The following is a 17,218-nucleotide window of genomic DNA, read 5'->3' as shown; positions in this document are numbered from 1 at the left end:
CACACCGGGCCAGTGACAGACTTTGGAGTGTTGGGCGCGTGGATCACCCGAGGCTAGACCTGTTCAGACGGTACCGGTACCTGAATTGCCATGCAATTTTGGCAGTGAATCAGGTACCAGTACACATGCCCAACCTTGCTTTCATGGTACACGCGACTCATCTACTCTTTTTTTCTTTTCTTCTTTCATTCTTTCTTTCTCTCTGCAGCACACACATACGCTCTTTCGAACTCATGGAACTTTCCGCCAAGCTGCCCTTCTCCAAGCGCCGACTGCGTCCGCGCATTGTTATCTCGTGTGTATACTCACTCTGCCTGCGTTCCCGACCGAATCGGTCACTGACATGCTTCCAGGTACATCTTCGACTATGTCATTCTTATGTGCGTTGAAACTGATTCTTCAATCGATGCGCCCTGCTAACCCGGAACAGTGCTTGCATCATTGGCTTCTACATCCTCGACTCCATCGAGCCATTCCACCAGCACTTCTCCCTCCGCAACATCTCCCTCCAGTACCCGTACGCCGTGCACGAGCGTGTTCCGATCGCCCTCGCTCTTACCATCTCGGGCGTCTTTCCCCTGGTCCTGATCATTATCTACACCCTCGGGATCGATGGCTTGTTCTCGCACCACAAGCAAGATCCAACTTCTGGGAGAAGAAAGTTGAGAGGCCCGTATCGGTGGAAGGATCGCCTGTGGGAAATGAATTGTGGCATTCTGGGCTTGCTACTGGCGCAGGGACTGGCCTTTGTGGTTACACAGGTGCTCAAGAATGCATGTGGCAAGCCTCGACCCGATCTGATCGCAAGGTGCCAACCGCCCGCCGGAAGCCATGATGAGATCCCGGGCTTGTCAAACTACACGATCTGCACTGGAGACCCTGCACTGATCAAAGATGGATTCCTTTCTTGGCCATCAGGTATGTTCGTCTCCGATGTGTTAATTGTTGAAAAGCTAACATGTGGCCAATGTAGGTCATAGCAGCTGTAAGCGTCTTTGAACAACCACCCTCTTACATTGATACTGACTGATTATTGAACCACAGCATCCTTCGCCGGCCTAGGCTATACAGCACTCTGGTTAGGCGGTAAGCTGCACGTCATGGACAATCGCGGCGAGGTCTGGAAGACCTTGCTGATCATGGTTCCTCTGATCGCGGCAACCCTGATCGCCGTCTCGCGCATCATGGACGCGCGCCATCATCCATTCGACGTGATCACCGGCGGGCTTCTGGGTCTCATCACCGGCTATGTCTCCTATCGCCAGTACTTTCCTCCGATCACCGAGGCCTGGCGCAAGGGACGTGCCTATCCGATCCGCACCTGGGGTACCGACCCCGTCGATCCTCACGGGAATACCAAGATGGGCCACTTCGACGAGAGCGCGGCTGCTCTGCGCAATCTCGACGATGAGCAACTAGGTTCAGTGCAATCTAACACCACGGCGGCACCTTACCTAGGATCCACGAATCCATTCGTTTCCCCTGCCTACCCACGGCGGCCGCACGACCACGATCCCGATGGTAACTGGTCGTCTAGCGAGGATGATGTTAGCAACGTGTATGAAATGCAGCATGGGTATGCGGTAGCACAGAATCCGGGGGCTGTTCGCTCTTCGCCGCAGTATACTGGGTATCCGCCGCAGATGATGCCGACTGGGGGTCTCTCGGCTCCGTCGGTGACGGTCAGTCATCCGGGTCGAGGGCAGCCACTTACAGACCCGGTCTAATGGGTTTCTTTTTTTTTTTTCTGTTTTGCATTGTCTCAGGATGAAACTTGTATCTCTAGCGTCGCATGAAATTAATAACTACATGGCGTTGGTGTTGATTAATCCGAGATTTCCGACCTTTCTTAGGGTTAGATTCGAGGCTGGGAGCGCGCATGGACCACCGACTGTTGGCCCGACAATCATCGTGGCTGCACAACATCGACTAACTATACGTCCATTGCCCAGCCACCCAATCGGTCCCAGCCTCCCCCGCCGTCAGCAAGATGACGATCACAGTATTTCTTCCTCTCTGCCTTTCTTTTCTTCCCTTTTCTTTTCTTTTCTATCCTCACCTCTCCCTCTCCCTCCCCCTTACCTCTCCTCTGTGACCTCGAGGGTTGCAATCGCAACGGCCTTTAATCCACTACGAACCCTGCACCCCATGCCGTCATCCTAAACACCTCGGGTCATTTTGAAATCCATCTTATCTGCGCGCGCATTCCTCGGATCTGATCTGATTTTCTTGACCCCTCCACACCACACCCGCCAAGATGATTGGTAGCGTCTTCTTCATCTTCAACCGCCTGGTGGAGATCACCTTCTTGATCCCCATCATTGGCATGATGGTGCGTCCTCCCCATTTTATTTTTTTTGTATCTCCGACTAACCCGACCGTGAACTGGCAGGCTTGGTTCGTCCACGGCTACCTCCAAGCCAATATGCTGACCCCGCCCTACATCCTGGTCCTATTCATCGTCAGCGTAATCGCTATCTTCTGGGCCTTTGACACGCTCATCCGCTTCTCCACAACCAAGCGCTCCGCCATCTTCGTCGCCTTCTTGGATCTGTGCTTCTTCGGCGCCTTCGTCGCAGGCGTCTACGAGCTGCGCTTCATCGCCAACGCCGACTGCTCCCATTGGGACGGCGGCAGCGCGTGGGTGTCACTGGGCCCATTCGGCGAGTTTGGCTTCCGCTCGAACAACGATCTCTCGCTGCATATAAACAAGACCTGCGCGATGCTGAAGACCTCCTTTGCGTTTGGCATTATGGAAGCGGCTTTCTTCCTGTGGACTGCGTTCATTGCGCTCTTCTTGCATAAGAAGCACCGCGACGAGGTTGTTGTCAAGGAGACTACCGTACGGAGACGCAGTCATTCCAGTCGTCGTGGATCCGGCTCGCGGCATCGGCATCATAGCTCCAGCCGCAGGCCGCACTATGTCGTTTGAGAAGGTGGGAGAGATGGGATTTACGGGATACTTTTTAATGATTGGTTTATGATGGAGACGATTTGACTGGACGTACTCATGAGCGGAACGGACTGCAATGTTCTTGGAGGAATGAACAGATGGATGAATATCTGGTGCGAGATCCAGGGGTGTATCTTCTATATCTTGTTTTCGATAGCAAATAGCCTTCATGTCCAAACAATTCAATTCATGGCTCAAGTCAACTATATCTCCTCTTTCGCCTTCTCGTCATCCTCGACATTCGCTTCTTCTTTCACGCCACCTTCATCACCTCTTGCCATCGGAAAACCATTCTACAGACTGAATGAGAGGGCCTGGCTGCACAATCGCTCTGAATGAGAATGTCTACATGACGGGTAGGTTTCAAGGTGTAAGTCCGACATGACTTGTATAGAGATAGCCCCCATGGAGAGTAAAACTGGTTGATTTATGCGCGTAGGTAAACAATAGCCATGGGAAGACGCAGAATTGAATCGAAGGTTCGCGCGAGCTATAGATTTTAGATGCCTCTCCGGTGCGTGAGCCCAGCTGAAGGCTCCAGGAGCCTTTCGTATGCTCCAAATTTGTTCTGCTTATATTAACGTCACGGTTAGCTGCCAATCACTTTAGCGCTAAATGCTTGGTCGCAACATTGTCGTCAGCGGCGCTTCGGTCTGAGATCTGCCGGTCTCCGCTAAGAGCTAGACACGGGTTTATCAAAGTCATGTTTTCCACTGCTCCCGTCTAAAATCTCTAATTAAACCAAAACGCAAATATTCCTTATCTCGCATTAACTCACAAACAAGCATCCAAATTGTGCCATTCCGACCCCTTTTTGCGTCATCACTACCGCTTCTCCATCGCATCGGGACGTCGGTCTCGTTCCAGATGTGTGGGGGAACACTAAACCATTCCCGGCCCGCGTGGACCCATGTGCTCGCGGCTTGTCGGTTCTGGGGAAAACAGCTGTAATCCGGATGGAGGCAAGGGGCGAAGAAGGCAGCCTCTCACAAACTCAGATGGCCGGTCGCCCAGGCCTGATTGGCACATTCCACGCAGTCCTTCCGGAAATGCTGCAGTGTACCAGCTCCCCGAGTGGAAGACATTTCTTCCTTTGTGAGGAGTAGGGAAGCTTATCATAGTGGAACCAACCATCCGCGACTCTTTATAAGCCCAACACAGACTTGCCTCCTTTCCTCCAAGCATATTATTCTCTATAGCAGCAAGACAAAGAATCCAGGTTTGTCGATCCAGGTGTATGTATCAGACTTCAGGGGCGGATCCTTTTTCCTACAACGTCAGAGGCCTGTGCTTTTCATACTCTGGGCGCCATATTTCTAGTTCATGGCGTGCTCATCACCACCCTTTGCGTGCTGGAGCCGCCCCCTCTCCAACGCGTTGCCTTGTGTACCTGTCCTTTTTATAGCTGAGCCTCCCTGACGTGTACGTTTCTAAGAATCTTTTTTTTTAATTTCTCGTTGTTGTACCTGGCAATCCCATTCCAGCCCTAGCTGACACGGGATCAAGCTCATCGTACACGATCATGCCTAGGTTAAACGGAACCAGGCTCGGAGCTATCCGCGCATACTTTTTCGGCTTCTTTATCTGTACCGCCGGGTTCTTGTTCGGATATGACACAGGTGTCGTGGGTATGGCATTCCTCCGCGGCCGGGTGTATAGTGTCGCGTGCTGATACTGATCAATCGACATACAGGTGGCGTCCTAACGCTAAAGTCCTACATAAAGGATTTCGGCTATACCGATGAAACCACCGTCAGCGCGGTCATGGTCAGTCTACAGAATGCTGGCGCCTTCTTTGCCGCTTTGGGTATCTTCCCCATCTCCGACCGATTCGGGCGCAAGTACACCATCCAAGTCGCCATGTTACTTTTCTGCATTGGTATCGTGCTACAGGTTGTCCCTTCGCACTCGCTCGTCTGCTTCTACATCGGACGTGTCGTAAGTGGAGTTGGTCTTGGTTCAGCTACTGCCGTTGTACCCGCGTACAGCGCCGAGATGGCGCCTAAGGAGATTCGTGGTATGGTTGGCGGTGGCATGCAGGGTCTCTTTGCCATGGGTGTCATGGTCAGCTACTGGATTGACTACGGAGTCGAGGTTGGCTTGCCAGCGATCTCTAGACAGTGGCAGATCCCGGTCGGGCTCCAAATAGTGCCGGCAGCAGTGCTAGGTCTTGGTCTAATACCTATGCCAGAGAGCACGCGCTGGCTGGCTAAGAAGGGACGGCTTGAGGAAGCGTTAACATCCCTACAGTGGATTCGCGCTAGTGAGAGTATGTTTCCTTTACCAATTGATATATAGCAGGACTAACAGAGTGATTCTTTCTAGGCGCCGAAGTGAAAGCGGAATTCAACGAGATCCAAACTGGTCTTGAGGAGGAACTACGGGCCACCGAGGGCGTCAAGAAGCGCGAGCTTCTAGAACCCGCCAACCGCTACCGGATCGCACTTGCTTTCTTCTTGTTTCTGGCTCAGCAATGCACGGGAATGACCTCGCTCGCGTACTTTGGGCCGCAATTCTTCAAGACCCTCGTCGGTAACAACAACAGCCAGTCTCTGCTCATCACGGGTCTCTTTGGTGCCGAGAAGTTCGTCACTTGCACTACCTATCTCCTATTCTTCTCGGAAATGTGGGGGCGCAAGCCGACTCTTTACATTACTGCTTTCATGATGACCGTCTGCTTCGTGATCGTGACCGTTCTCCACGAAACCACCGTTGCCACAACACCCTCAGGCCCAACAAGTGCTGGCAAAGCCACCGTGGCGATGATCTTCGTCACTAATGCCATCTACCAGTTCAGCTGGGGTCCAGTTATATGGCCGTATACTGCCGAGGTAGGTTCCCGTTGATTTTGACCTCCCATTGTGGCAATATTCTAACCATTGACCTTAGATCTTCCCAAGTCGCATCCGTGAGTTCGGAGTCTCAGTCGCAGTGTCCTCGCAATGGCTCTTCAACTTCCTCTTCTCGCTCGTCACCCCGTATATGATCGCATCTATGGGCAGCTACACCTTCGTCTTTTTCGCGGCTTGCGATTTCGTCATGGGCTGGGTCGTGTTTTTCTTTGTGAAGGAGACTAGGGGGAAGAGCTTGGAGGAGATGGAAACACTCTTCCACAGCAACGCTGCTTTCAATGTCGCCCTTGCCAGAGACAAGGGACGGGCATCTGCGGATATCCACCATAATGAGGATGCGGTACCTAGTATTGAGGCTTGAAATGGATTTATAATATTTACACATTTTAGATGGATACCTAGACAGTGCATGTATGGCATCCCTCTGGAAGGGAGATTGATTTGCACGATCTTTTGGAATGACAGTAGCTCAATTTTATAAAAAGAACTTGGAATAAATGTGGTCTCTACACACATGTAAGACGTTATGCTTGAAATCCAGGCCTCTTGCAGACCTGTCTAAGGATATTTGACATGTAGTACAAAGCAATTAACCAACTCATTTGGCTATGTTCTATTCTATTCTTCCCGATCAAAAAATATACACATCCTGAAGTGCATCTTCTCCACTGCTCCATCTCTCAACTGTTTGGGTTGTTTGGGCGGCTTTGCCATGGATCTTAACCTGAGCTAGACGTGGCTTTAGGTGGTCGGCTGGGTAATTGCAGCTCCGCTCCCACCGTACAAAACAAGCAACACGATCACCACGACACCACCGACTGCGATGACCTTGGTCTTCGCGGGGTTGCTGCGCTGGTACTCGCCGACGTGGAGACGAACATCCGTGGCGAGAGACTGCATTTTCTCGGCACCGAGCTTGTAGTACACCAGTCCAGCGAGGGCGATGGAGTAGCCGAAGAACTGCTGGAGAGTGACAGGATCGCGGAAGATGAGCATCGAGGCGCAGACAAGCAAAATGTCTTTGAGGATACCAGCCATGGTCAGAACAACCGCAGATGTCTTGCCAATCTGAAAAGAATTGTCAGTGGTGATGTGATCAAGTAGGATGGTAGATCTTACCAAGAGCACAACGGAAGCATTCAGCAAGAAAGCAACCAGTGCATTCGCAAGGAGGGTTCCCAGTCCGAGGCCGTAGATATCGTTCATGGTCATTCTGGGGAGTTCGGCGAAAATAGTGATAACGCCGTTGGTCACAGCGCATGCGGGCGCATAGTAATATAGCGACACCAGGGGATCCATCTTGAACTCAGCCGAGCTGAGCAAGCGCTGAACCATCACAAGGCGCATGGCCTCGAAGACTATACCAGCGACCTGGACTATAGGACTGTCAGTTTGCGATCAGAAAATGAACTCAATCCGGCACATACTCAGGAATCCAGTCATCTCAAACTGGATCTCGCCGAAGGAGGCGATCACAACACCGACAACAATCAGGCCCACGTTCCCCAGGGTCTTGAGGTTTGCGGGGGCAATGCCGAAGGCCCAAGTAGCCAGCAGGGTTGCCACAGCGTTGGTCGCCTTGAGCATCTGGATAAACGAGACACTCAGGTAGAGGTAGGCCAGGTTACCGCAGATCAGACTCAAGCTGAACATGATACCAATGGGCACAATCGCCTTGCTGTTCCCAAGTCAGTTTTCATCCATTGTGTCTCGGTGTCTTCCCGTCACTCACGCGTAGGTGTTCGGGTTCATCGGGACCTTGTGGCGCGAGTCGAGATAAGGGGTGAAGCGGGCCAGGATCTGGGTCATGATGGTCGCAAAGACCATGTGCCAAGTAGTCAAGAATAGGGCTGGATGATGCAGTCAGTACATTATTGTAATTCGATCCAGCCCCCTAGCGAAGGGGGATGTGGCGAACGGAGGGACTCACGGAAATCTAGTTGAAATACAAGTTAGCGGAGTTCAAACACAGACAGTACGAAGAGTGTGGCACTTACTGAACTTGGCGGAATGCAGAACCCATTTGTTGAACAGGATAACACTCGAGCTCAGTGCGATCCAGAGCCTGGGGGGTTCGAGTCTCAGTATTCGGAGCACTCAGGAAAAGGGGAACGCGCGGTCGCGGTGCCGGTAAGGTATACGCACGCAATGTAGAAAGCCGGGTGCAGGCCACCGTCCGCGGGCTTGGGAGTGGCCTGGGCAGCGGGAGTGCCGCTCTCGAGTTTGCGATCATCCTGGGATGAGCGACCGTTTGCCATTGTGTTCGGGGAGGGTGTGGGTGGTGGAAAAAAGAGGTGGTATGTGTACTGAGGGAAATATTTTCGGCGAGAGTCCAGAGAAAGGAGTGACAACGGTCGGCAGGAAGAGGCGCGTGGTGCCTGGGAGGCCGATAGGGATGATGATAAGGGAAAAAGAAAACTCGGGAAGATGAGTTTCTAGCAGGACGGCGAAGAATGGGTGATTGGGCGGGCTGTGTACACGTAACCGTTTCGCCTCCTGTCGATCATTGCGCGATGGACCCCTTTCGACAGTGCACCCCGATGGGAATGATCAGATCGAGATTGCTCTAGGACCGTACACTATATAAAAACTGGAAAAGAAAGAGAAGAAAAATGAAACAAAATTCAGAGGTCTCTAATTATTCGGTACACGGCGGTGATTATACATCTAGGGTAATAGAGGTACTCATTCTCACCATGAATCTTGAACGCCCCCACCTGATGGTGCACCTGATGAAACCGATCAAGATCAACGTGGCAGAAGGGGATTGTGTAATGAGCGTTGTATTTACTCAGATCCTTGATGAAAGTGTAACAAAGTCATTCTTGGCAATAAGTAGTGTCCTAGTGTCGGATACTACGGAGCTGGCACGCTCTTTTGTATGGATCGGGCGAGGGTAGCTTCTAGTAACAACATATGATAGGTAATCATCTCCGGATAAACTCATTCAATATACAACAATCAATAAAGCAATCAATTCCACTTCTATATGGAGCCGTAATTTCCGGATTCAATTATGAAATCTCATATTACGACATCCATACACCACATGTCCATCGTCTAGATATACACAGCGTTATTCGAACAAGATAGCTGCAAGAGTGTCCCGTCGTAGTCGACTATACTCCTCATAAGGTGGTGGGTTGTTCGCAGCCTGCGAATAAGACGTTTGGTGAAGGTGTGGATGTCATCAATGTGGATGATTTTGAGGGATGAAACCCAACAGGGTTGGAGGTAGCACCGCAGCTGTTTAATCTCACCAGAAAGGAGGCCGCGAACCTGAAAGTGTTGAGGTGCTTTCTAAATTGATTCGCAGCGGCTAGCTCGGCTGCCTGCAGAGTATATACGGCTTCCCCAGTTCATCTCATCATAATATAATAGTTCACCAGATACAGAACTGCTTAAGCAGTCTCAACATGAGCAGCAGTGTTCTTCTCCAACCCCCTCTCCTCTTGACGACGCTCCGCGCCGGACAGACCATTGCGCGGCAGCGACTTCTCCACCTTGACGGGGTCAAAGATGGACTTGGAGCGAATGAAGATCTCGTCGATCTCTTCGAGAGTGCGACCCTTGGTCTCAGGGTAGAACAGGTAAAACGACACAAATGCAACTGCACTAATACAGGCATAGAGAATGTAGTACTTGTATCCAATATTAGCGATAGCAGTTGGTGATGCCTCGGCAATAAGGAAGTTGAACAGCCAGTTTGTGCAGGCACCTATGGCGGCGACCTTGTGGCGGATGGAGAGAGGTGCGATTTCACCCGCATACATAAAAGGCAGCAGGAACAAGCCGACAGGGAAGAAGAACATGGCAACGAAGTAGAAGAAGATGGCGGCCTCTCCAGCGGCCTTGTTGGTGAGGTCGGACATGAGACCGCATAGAGCAGTTTGAGCAACGCACATGCCAGCAGCGCCGGCCATTAGAAGTCTTCGTCGTCCGATCTTGTCGACCAAAATCACGGACAATCCGGCACACAAGAACTGCCAAATTTGGATGCAGCCCGAGAAAATACGAGCTTCGGTAGCGGCATAGCCAAGGTGATCTTCAAAAATCTGGGTCGAGTAGAATGTCACAATGTTGACACCGGTCATCTGAGCCAACAGGGCTACGAAGATAGCCAGGCAAAGACGATGGAACAGTCGCTCGGGACCCATGGTAAATAGCGAGGCGGAGTTCTCTTTCTCCTCGAGATATGTCTCACGGATAACATCCAGCTCCTGGTTCACCAATTCCGAGTCTTCCGGCATATCCTCAAGAGCACTCAAAACTTCGCGAGCATTCTCCATGCGGTCACGCTTGACCAGCCACCTAGGAGACTCGGGCAAGAACATAATAAGGGAGACGACAATGATCGCGAAAAGGGCCTGGAGGGCGATGGGGAAGCGGAAGTTGGCCTGGCTGTCCTTGGCAAAGAAGAGTCCAAACTCGATCCATGTCGCCAGCACGATACCGCCAATGGCAAAGAATCCCTGCATCAGGACCATTCGGCCACGCGCATTCGCACTAGCGCATTCAGACACATACATGGGCGCCGTACCCGTGAATGCACCGACACCCAGACCTAGACAGAAATTATTCAGTTGGTGGCTGCATTATTGGCAGGGTGTGTAGCCAACCTACCGGTGATAATTCGAGCAACGATCAATTGAGGCAGACTGAACGGGGTCGCCTGTAGGATGACACCGACAATGACAACAATGCCAGCCGCGAAAAGCATACGACGTCGTCCTAGGACGTCACCAATGAAGGCACAGGACAGAGCGCCAATCGCGCAACCGATCTCATAGATGGCAACGGTGGTACCTGATAGCAATGAGCATCTCTCTAAATAGTGACAAAGAGTGTCGATGTTACCTTCTATATTGGGGTTTGTCATTTCAGGGAAAACAGACAGGAACGTCGGGAGGGTGACAAGGCCGTTCATCACAGCCTGATCGTAACCCTGGAGCATAAATGCTGTCGCGGCCACAAGACTGACCATGACGCCCAGCGGCTTGCCTCTTAGCCCGAAGTAGCCCATTTTGGCGGTGTCCCGATTGAAGCTTCACGGATTATAGAAGGGAACCAGGCGACGGAACCAAAAGGATGAACAGCCAGCAACCAACAGTGGGTAGAGGTCGAATTATTATACCCACCACCAGTCCTCCGCATGACTGCGATGAATATTTCCCCCCGCTTTTTCTTCGCTTTACATTCCCTCGCACTAGCCCCGGATGGCTGTCCCCACAGAGCAGAAGGTCTGGAGTGACCACGCTTGGATGTGGGGGCCATCCCTGATCACCTTATGCTCAGGCCGCGGCACAACAGAGAGGCTCTGGTGGCCGAAGCGTGACCTAGCGCGACGTCAATGGTTAAGGCAAGCGGCGGTGTCATTGGACAAAAAGCCCGATAGTTCATATACGACAGGCTGATCTGACGTTTTGAGCACCAGGCCTACCAACGACACGGCACGGCAGAGATTTCTTGTTGGTGCTTGCCAAGGGCCAAGACAGCGCCAGCCGAAGCCACAAAGGCTCTCATCCATAGGAGCCGGCCTTGGTAGTCTTGGCTTCATGCAAGAATTATGCGTTGTAGTAGAGATAATAATGACAATCGCAGGCAAATAGAAATCACTGTCAAGTAAACATCATTGTCAAACAGCCTGGGGTTTGCGGGGTGAATTCCGACCATGTACCTGTTTCTTCCGAAATCTGGGGTGATTTGAAGGCTGGTTTTCGTATCCTCGGTTCACACCGATCGACATTAGTTATTGCATTGCACTGAGCACGGACCGTGAAGGAACCACTTTCGGACGTTCGCCGAGCAAGCGGAGCACCCTGAGTTTTCGGGTGCCCCACGGTATCTTCTAGTTTCGGACCGAGTGTAATTACCATAGTCTGAACAGGCATAGTGGTGTGCGGCACTTCTAAACTTACGGTGTTTGTTTCGGGAGACTCCGTCTACTTATCTCGATGAGACATCCCACCGGTCGAGGCCCGAAACAGCCACTTTTCTTATATGAGCGTTGTGAGATGGGCTTCTGTTGTCGGCACATACTCCCTAATGGCTCGACTTCGAGATATTCCCATATCTCCAAGAAGTACAGACCTGTGCCAATATTTGTGGAAAAGTCGAGTCATTGCGGCGCGGTGAAAATGGAAAACGGGTCGGAGGCAGTTCTTGACACGGGGGTCAGCACCGACCCTAAGGCCCTCCCGACAATTAGGAGACGAGATCAACAGCGGGGTGAGGCACCCCCACAGAACGCTTTCGGGAGAGATCGGGCAACATACGCTCTGGAAGCCTCAAAAAGACAGGAATCTGGGGAATTAAAGCTGAAACTGCCGATGAGCGGAGTTGACAAAGGTACCCTAAGAACTATAATGACAGAGGGTGTTAAAAAAACCTAACTAAATTAGCTTAGAAAGGAGTTCCCAGAGTGTAACACGAGTATCGAGATATTTTTATGGAAAGAATGCTAGCGTGGGGTGTCGGTGAAACCAGATTCGGTCATGCCTAGTAATGAGCTCGAATAGTCTCCGTCATTCTCATCTAGTTTACTGACTGAATGAATGATATACGTAAGTCTAATCTAACAGTCCGGAGACATTCGCATTCTTAAGGCTATGGGCACACACTTTCTGGGCAATTAAAGCATTTGAGAAGAATAAAGACACCTCTAGAAGGATGCGGCAAGGATGCGAGGTCACGGCTAGTATGTATTCGTTTCGCTCAAAAGGCTCGCGAAAGCGGAAGTAGTTTTGTGCCAGAGTCCTTTGACAGGTCATGAAAGACTAATCAGAAAGGCTGATCATCTGTAAGCGCTGAAATTTCTAAATCAGGAGTGATGAATGCACTCTGATAATTTATAGGAATATGAACGTAGATTTGGTTCAGAATTAAGTTCTAGAAATCATCAAAGGATAGCACTAAAACCTAAATATTTTCAGCTAGAATTTTTGTCTCAAGCATCCAGCTTCTTGTATCCTATGTCGTTAGAATTTGGGCGGGTCCTGAATCGCATGCATGACCAGATCAGAAAACCCATGAGGGCAGCCAACAGTAACAAAATCAAGACAATATGGTCCCCAATAGTCTTGAGCAACGTGTAATCCCAGTCCGCCCATGATTCACCTTGAGCCTGAGTGAAGAATACCCAGGGATCAGCGCCAGGGCGCATGTCCATGAGAACACGGTGCAACGGGCTCCATCCGGCACTAGTGAAGCCGCGGACTGACCCATCCACAGATAGCAGCGAATGATACTTCTCCCACATTGCCGTGGAGAACCATTGTCCACTACAAAACATTATAGTCACGTATGGGAGCAGATAGTTGAAATTCCAAAGCATGAGGTTCTCAGTGAGAAGGACGAAGTATGGGTGACCAGGCTGCCCACCAATGATGTTGTTACTAAGAGCACCGTGTCCGCCATCGGTAGTGAAACCGGGATATAGGGTTAGGGGATCAAGGTTCGCAGAGCAGCCCTAAAGAACACGAAGCTTTAGTAATGAAATATATCGCTAGCAAATTGAGGACTAGGAACGAGGTAAATAATTAACGAGGTAAATTCTTCTTTTACTCACATTATCCATGTCGATATAGATGCCACCGTAATGACGAAGGACAAAATATTTCATAGCGTCTACCCTCTGAACAGGATATTTGTAGCTCTTGTAAGTGGAGAGAAACCAGGGGAACTCCTTTCTGATGAAGTTTTCAGAGCTTTTCGTTGTCCAAAGCTGTAGCCAAAAATTTAGCTCAAACACGCCATGTCTTTCTTTCTGTCACCCCACGGAGTCAGTCTCACCATATGCTCCCAGCCAGGGTTCAAGTCTAGACACGTTTGATGTACTGGCTGCCAGTCTGCTGGAAGCGAGTCGTCATCGGGATTATTCCAATTATGAAATATTTTATGTATTATCCTCGGTACCGCAGGGCTTTGAATTTCGGAGTTCGCGTGTTTGTAGGTAGCGGAAATTTCGACCTGTGTAATTTGTACACCCGCATGGTCCTTGAAGATGCCAAATAGCTGTGCAAATGCAACTATGCGTGTGGCAAAATGCAGAGTCACAGCAAATCCCCAAAAGCTGAGAATAACCAGCAAAATGACCGGTAGAAGGCGCTTGTGTCCGCACCAGCTTACCATCTTTCAAATTGTTCCCCTCAATTTGTCTGCTGAAACCCTGAATTGTACTAATGATTGTTATATAAACAAGTCATGGTCTTCACCACGCTAAGGGATTTGAAGGTGGTATTTAGATAAGGACCACTCGAGCGACTGGCCGTCGAGGTAGGTTAGGAGGACAGGTTGGGGATAGGGGTGGGAGAGAGTACTCAAATAGTTATACGAACGGGCGCGCTCAGGGCGGTAAGTTAGACCAGGGAATAGTTACTTAGCCAACGGACCAATAATAGGCAGCCGTAGAAACACGCAGAAAATCTTTAACCTAAAATAGACAGAAATTTCTATCCAATAAGGACTGTACGAACACGTCAGGTGACCGCTATAATCATAAGGATAGAGCTCTAGCTGAATTTTTTTGGCTTGCCTGATGATCTGCCGGTCAAGACCCGGCATAGAAAGACGGGTCCCCAGTGGCTCCAGAAGGGCTATTTATAAATGCACAGTTTCAGGGCGCTTGAGTCAGGACCTTTTGCTTAACAGGAGGTTTTTCATGTACATTTAATGATACCTTCATGCTGATGGCCACTAAAGTGACGACAATGAAACCTCATCCTCATCATTTTCATTGATACTCGGTGGGATGAGGCTGTAGTGATGGGATATAAACGGCCTAGCACATTTCTTGCAAGCCCAATAGACTACCAAGAGAGACGAGCAGCCAAGCATAAAAATAGCAAGCCCCACACCGTTTGAGAGCAACCCGGTATAGTTCCGAAAAACATCCCGAACGGCCCAATTTTGCTGTTTACCTAGCATTTCGGTCATTCCGAGAACCTTGTACTGGTCGTTTAATGCAACGACACGGTAATAGACTGTTGATAGATCCGGGGGAAGCTCAATCTCTGTCTCAAACCCATTCTTCTTGACCACTTTGGACGGATCGAATTGCATATCGTCCATGCTTAAACCATTCCATAGCTCAAGCCGCCAGGCGACAACTTCTGTCGCACCATTCCAGCTGACGAATACAGATGACCCACTCACCGCGGCTGAAGGGATGGTATTCGGCCGACCAATCCAACTGCCTTTTGTGACACGGTATGAGACGACTTGTCCAAGTTGAAACCAGTTAGACGGCCCAAAATGAGTATCACACAAGACTCGTCCGTTTTTCGAGAACTCGGTGTAGGCGGCGCAGTGGCCCCATCCCACAAATACATTGCCTGACTCGGATAACACTTGAACATTGCCTTGTGAGGTGGCTCTTACTTCCTCCGGGTGGAAATATGTTGCTCGGAGTCTGGCGACTCGATTCGGTATGTCAAGCTCGAGAGCCATAGCACGACTCTGCGTCGGCCCATCTAGAAACCATTCGGCGGTATTGTCCAGAAGTGTTAAGCTATGGTCATCTTGCCACCGTGCATCATGCTGCCACGCGAAGTCGGTGGCTTTGCCTTCTGAGATATCGGTGAAATCGTTGAACTTTCCACCTAAAGTCCATAGAATTTCTCCACTCTTTCCGTCAATGCCGAGTATGGAATGGGTGTGACGCGAAGAAAGCAAATAGTTTCCAGATTGATCTTTGTCTATACTGTTGACGTGATATGCGTCGTACGCATCATCGTGATCCCAGCCGCTTCCTTTTATAGATTTGAATGAGCTGTTGAAGGGCACATGGTCGGATATGCGCCACTGGAAAAGCAGATTACCCGTCCCAACTTCTATTTCTTGGAAGAGGCAATCGTAAATATATCCGTGCAAGGGCCCTCCGACTGTAGACAGGTCTGTGGGGACGGTGTCGTAGATAGTGATAAGCGCAGTTCCATTTTCGGTGATCCGGAGATCATGCATATTTCCATCGAAGTTTCCGACCGGCTCGATCTCGAATCGGTGAATGTATGATGAATCTAGCTATTGAGAAATTAGTATAAGTTGATTGCGACAACAGGCCTTGCTGGGATAGGGGAGCCCAGAAAGTATTGGGACTGCAGACCATGGACCAAGAGCCTCGACCATGCCAATATGTCAAGTACTTGTCGCCTAGATACTCCTGAACACGGAAATCCTGTGCTCCATCAAAGAAAGGCATCATCCAGACCAGGTTGCCACGCGAATCTAGAATCATGGCAGCGGGATCGTCAACTGCATTTCCATGAGGCGCAATGAAAACGTAGTCGTGGCTGCATTTTGCGTCCCACTGGGCGATTTCGACGTCTGGAGATTTGTATTCAACAGAAACGTATTGACGAGTTGGATAGAACCCGTAGAAACCATAGTCGAACAACGTCAGGTCCACCTGTAGGTGCAGTCGTTGCAGATTAGGGACAACCAGAAATATAACTGTGGTTATGGCGGTAGTTGTTAACAGAAATACGGAAACCAGGGTCAGTCGTTGAGAGCAGCATTGTTTCCACAGCCCGACAAGGCGAGAGGCGGGCATTGCTCCCCCACAAACTGTTCTTCTGTAATCAATGACCGGGAGAGCGGTTCCATAAGATCTTTGATCCTAAAAGGATGCCAGACAGATTAACAGCTGACCTCTTTTCAACAAAGGAGTCCCTTATGACGACTGCTTGCAGAAAACAACTCCACTCTGCCATAGTTGAATGGGTGGGTGAAGGTTTGTTAGGCTAGATCCAAAACAAGCCAATCAGAATCAAGAGAGTTTTCAGCATGCAAAAGTTGTTGACTCCATTGGTGAAAATCATAATAAAGGATTTAACCTAGGTTAAGTTCTGTCCTTTGTTCTGCGAATTAGTTTTGCGTTGTCGACCACGGCTCCATTCGTTTTGGAAGTCTAGTTTTATTCAACAGCAGAAAATCCCAAGTCACTTTTCTGGGTTTCCTGGACCACTAACCCATTTTGAGCCAAACCTGCCATCGACGTCGACCTGCCGACTGCCATTTTTCGCTGCTGGCATGATTGCATGCACTTCCATTGCTGAATTTCGACTCTAGGGTGTTACACAAAAAAACACATGGTGCTTGTCACCTCACCACGCAGGTTTACGCGTTCACAAGTTCATCATCAACTTAGTTGGGCTTCATTCTCATTTGAGTCCAAAAAGAAAAGAAAACATTGTATGCGCCCCAGCTCAAATCACTATCCCCGATGAATAAACGTTCTCAGAACATTGTCAATGCATTCAGCTGTCCCATAATTGATTTGCAACCTTTGCTCGTACGCATCCCAGACGGTGAATAGGGCATACCAAAACGATAAAGGTTCGCGCTGACATCTCTTATAGAGTAGGTCAAACCCCAGAGCAAAATTAGAAGATACTGGGATTTCGTGTCCCACAAT

General features: G+C 50.0%; 6 protein-coding genes across 6 annotated transcripts; 3 read left to right on the top strand and 3 right to left on the bottom strand.

The window, feature by feature from the left end:
* Nucleotides 1-233: 233 nt before the first annotated feature.
* Nucleotides 234-1,727, top strand: PFLUO_LOCUS7883 (uncharacterized protein; the record flags this gene model as incomplete). The annotated part of the gene is made up of 5 exons (XM_073785563.1): nucleotides 234-295; nucleotides 354-380; nucleotides 431-918; nucleotides 974-985; nucleotides 1,045-1,727. 5 exons carry the CDS (start codon nucleotides 234-236, stop codon nucleotides 1,725-1,727), a joined length of 1,272 nt encoding a protein of 423 aa, XP_073641906.1.
* A 530-nt stretch (nucleotides 1,728-2,257) lies between these two features.
* PFLUO_LOCUS7882 (uncharacterized protein) lies at nucleotides 2,258-2,932 on the top strand (the record flags this gene model as incomplete). Its single annotated transcript, XM_073785562.1, has 2 exons — nucleotides 2,258-2,332; nucleotides 2,393-2,932. The coding sequence occupies 2 exons, from the start codon at nucleotides 2,258-2,260 to the stop codon at nucleotides 2,930-2,932; spliced, it is 615 nt and encodes a 204-aa protein (XP_073641905.1).
* Nucleotides 2,933-4,475: 1,543 nt separating this feature from the next.
* PFLUO_LOCUS7881 (uncharacterized protein) lies at nucleotides 4,476-6,166 on the top strand (the record flags this gene model as incomplete). The annotated part of the gene is made up of 4 exons (XM_073785561.1): nucleotides 4,476-4,581; nucleotides 4,647-5,222; nucleotides 5,279-5,784; nucleotides 5,843-6,166. The coding sequence occupies 4 exons, from the start codon at nucleotides 4,476-4,478 to the stop codon at nucleotides 6,164-6,166; spliced, it is 1,512 nt and encodes a 503-aa protein (XP_073641904.1).
* Nucleotides 6,167-6,546: 380 nt separating this feature from the next.
* On the bottom strand, nucleotides 6,547-8,063 carry PFLUO_LOCUS7880 (uncharacterized protein; the record flags this gene model as incomplete). The annotated part of the gene is made up of 7 exons (XM_073785560.1): nucleotides 6,547-6,873; nucleotides 6,925-7,181; nucleotides 7,233-7,483; nucleotides 7,538-7,655; nucleotides 7,736-7,741; nucleotides 7,803-7,870; nucleotides 7,951-8,063. The coding sequence occupies 7 exons, from the start codon at nucleotides 8,061-8,063 to the stop codon at nucleotides 6,547-6,549; spliced, it is 1,140 nt and encodes a 379-aa protein (XP_073641903.1).
* A 1,143-nt stretch (nucleotides 8,064-9,206) lies between these two features.
* On the bottom strand, nucleotides 9,207-10,828 carry PFLUO_LOCUS7879 (uncharacterized protein; the record flags this gene model as incomplete). Its single annotated transcript, XM_073785559.1, has 3 exons — nucleotides 9,207-10,369; nucleotides 10,429-10,611; nucleotides 10,663-10,828. 3 exons carry the CDS (start codon nucleotides 10,826-10,828, stop codon nucleotides 9,207-9,209), a joined length of 1,512 nt encoding a protein of 503 aa, XP_073641902.1.
* A 3,846-nt stretch (nucleotides 10,829-14,674) lies between these two features.
* PFLUO_LOCUS7878 (uncharacterized protein) lies at nucleotides 14,675-14,874 on the bottom strand (the record flags this gene model as incomplete). Its single annotated transcript, XM_073785558.1, has 1 exon — nucleotides 14,675-14,874. A coding segment is annotated over one exon (200 nt), but the record flags the coding sequence as incomplete, so codon positions are not given.
* Between the last annotated feature and the right edge of the window lie 2,344 nt (nucleotides 14,875-17,218).

The sequence above is a fragment of the Penicillium psychrofluorescens genome, assembly GCF_964197705.1.
Source record: "Penicillium psychrofluorescens genome assembly, chromosome: 5".
NCBI lineage: Eukaryota > Fungi > Ascomycota > Eurotiomycetes > Eurotiales > Aspergillaceae > Penicillium > Penicillium psychrofluorescens.
Note: the sequence above shows the minus strand (reverse complement) of the source record. Positions and strands in the feature narration are given on the sequence as shown.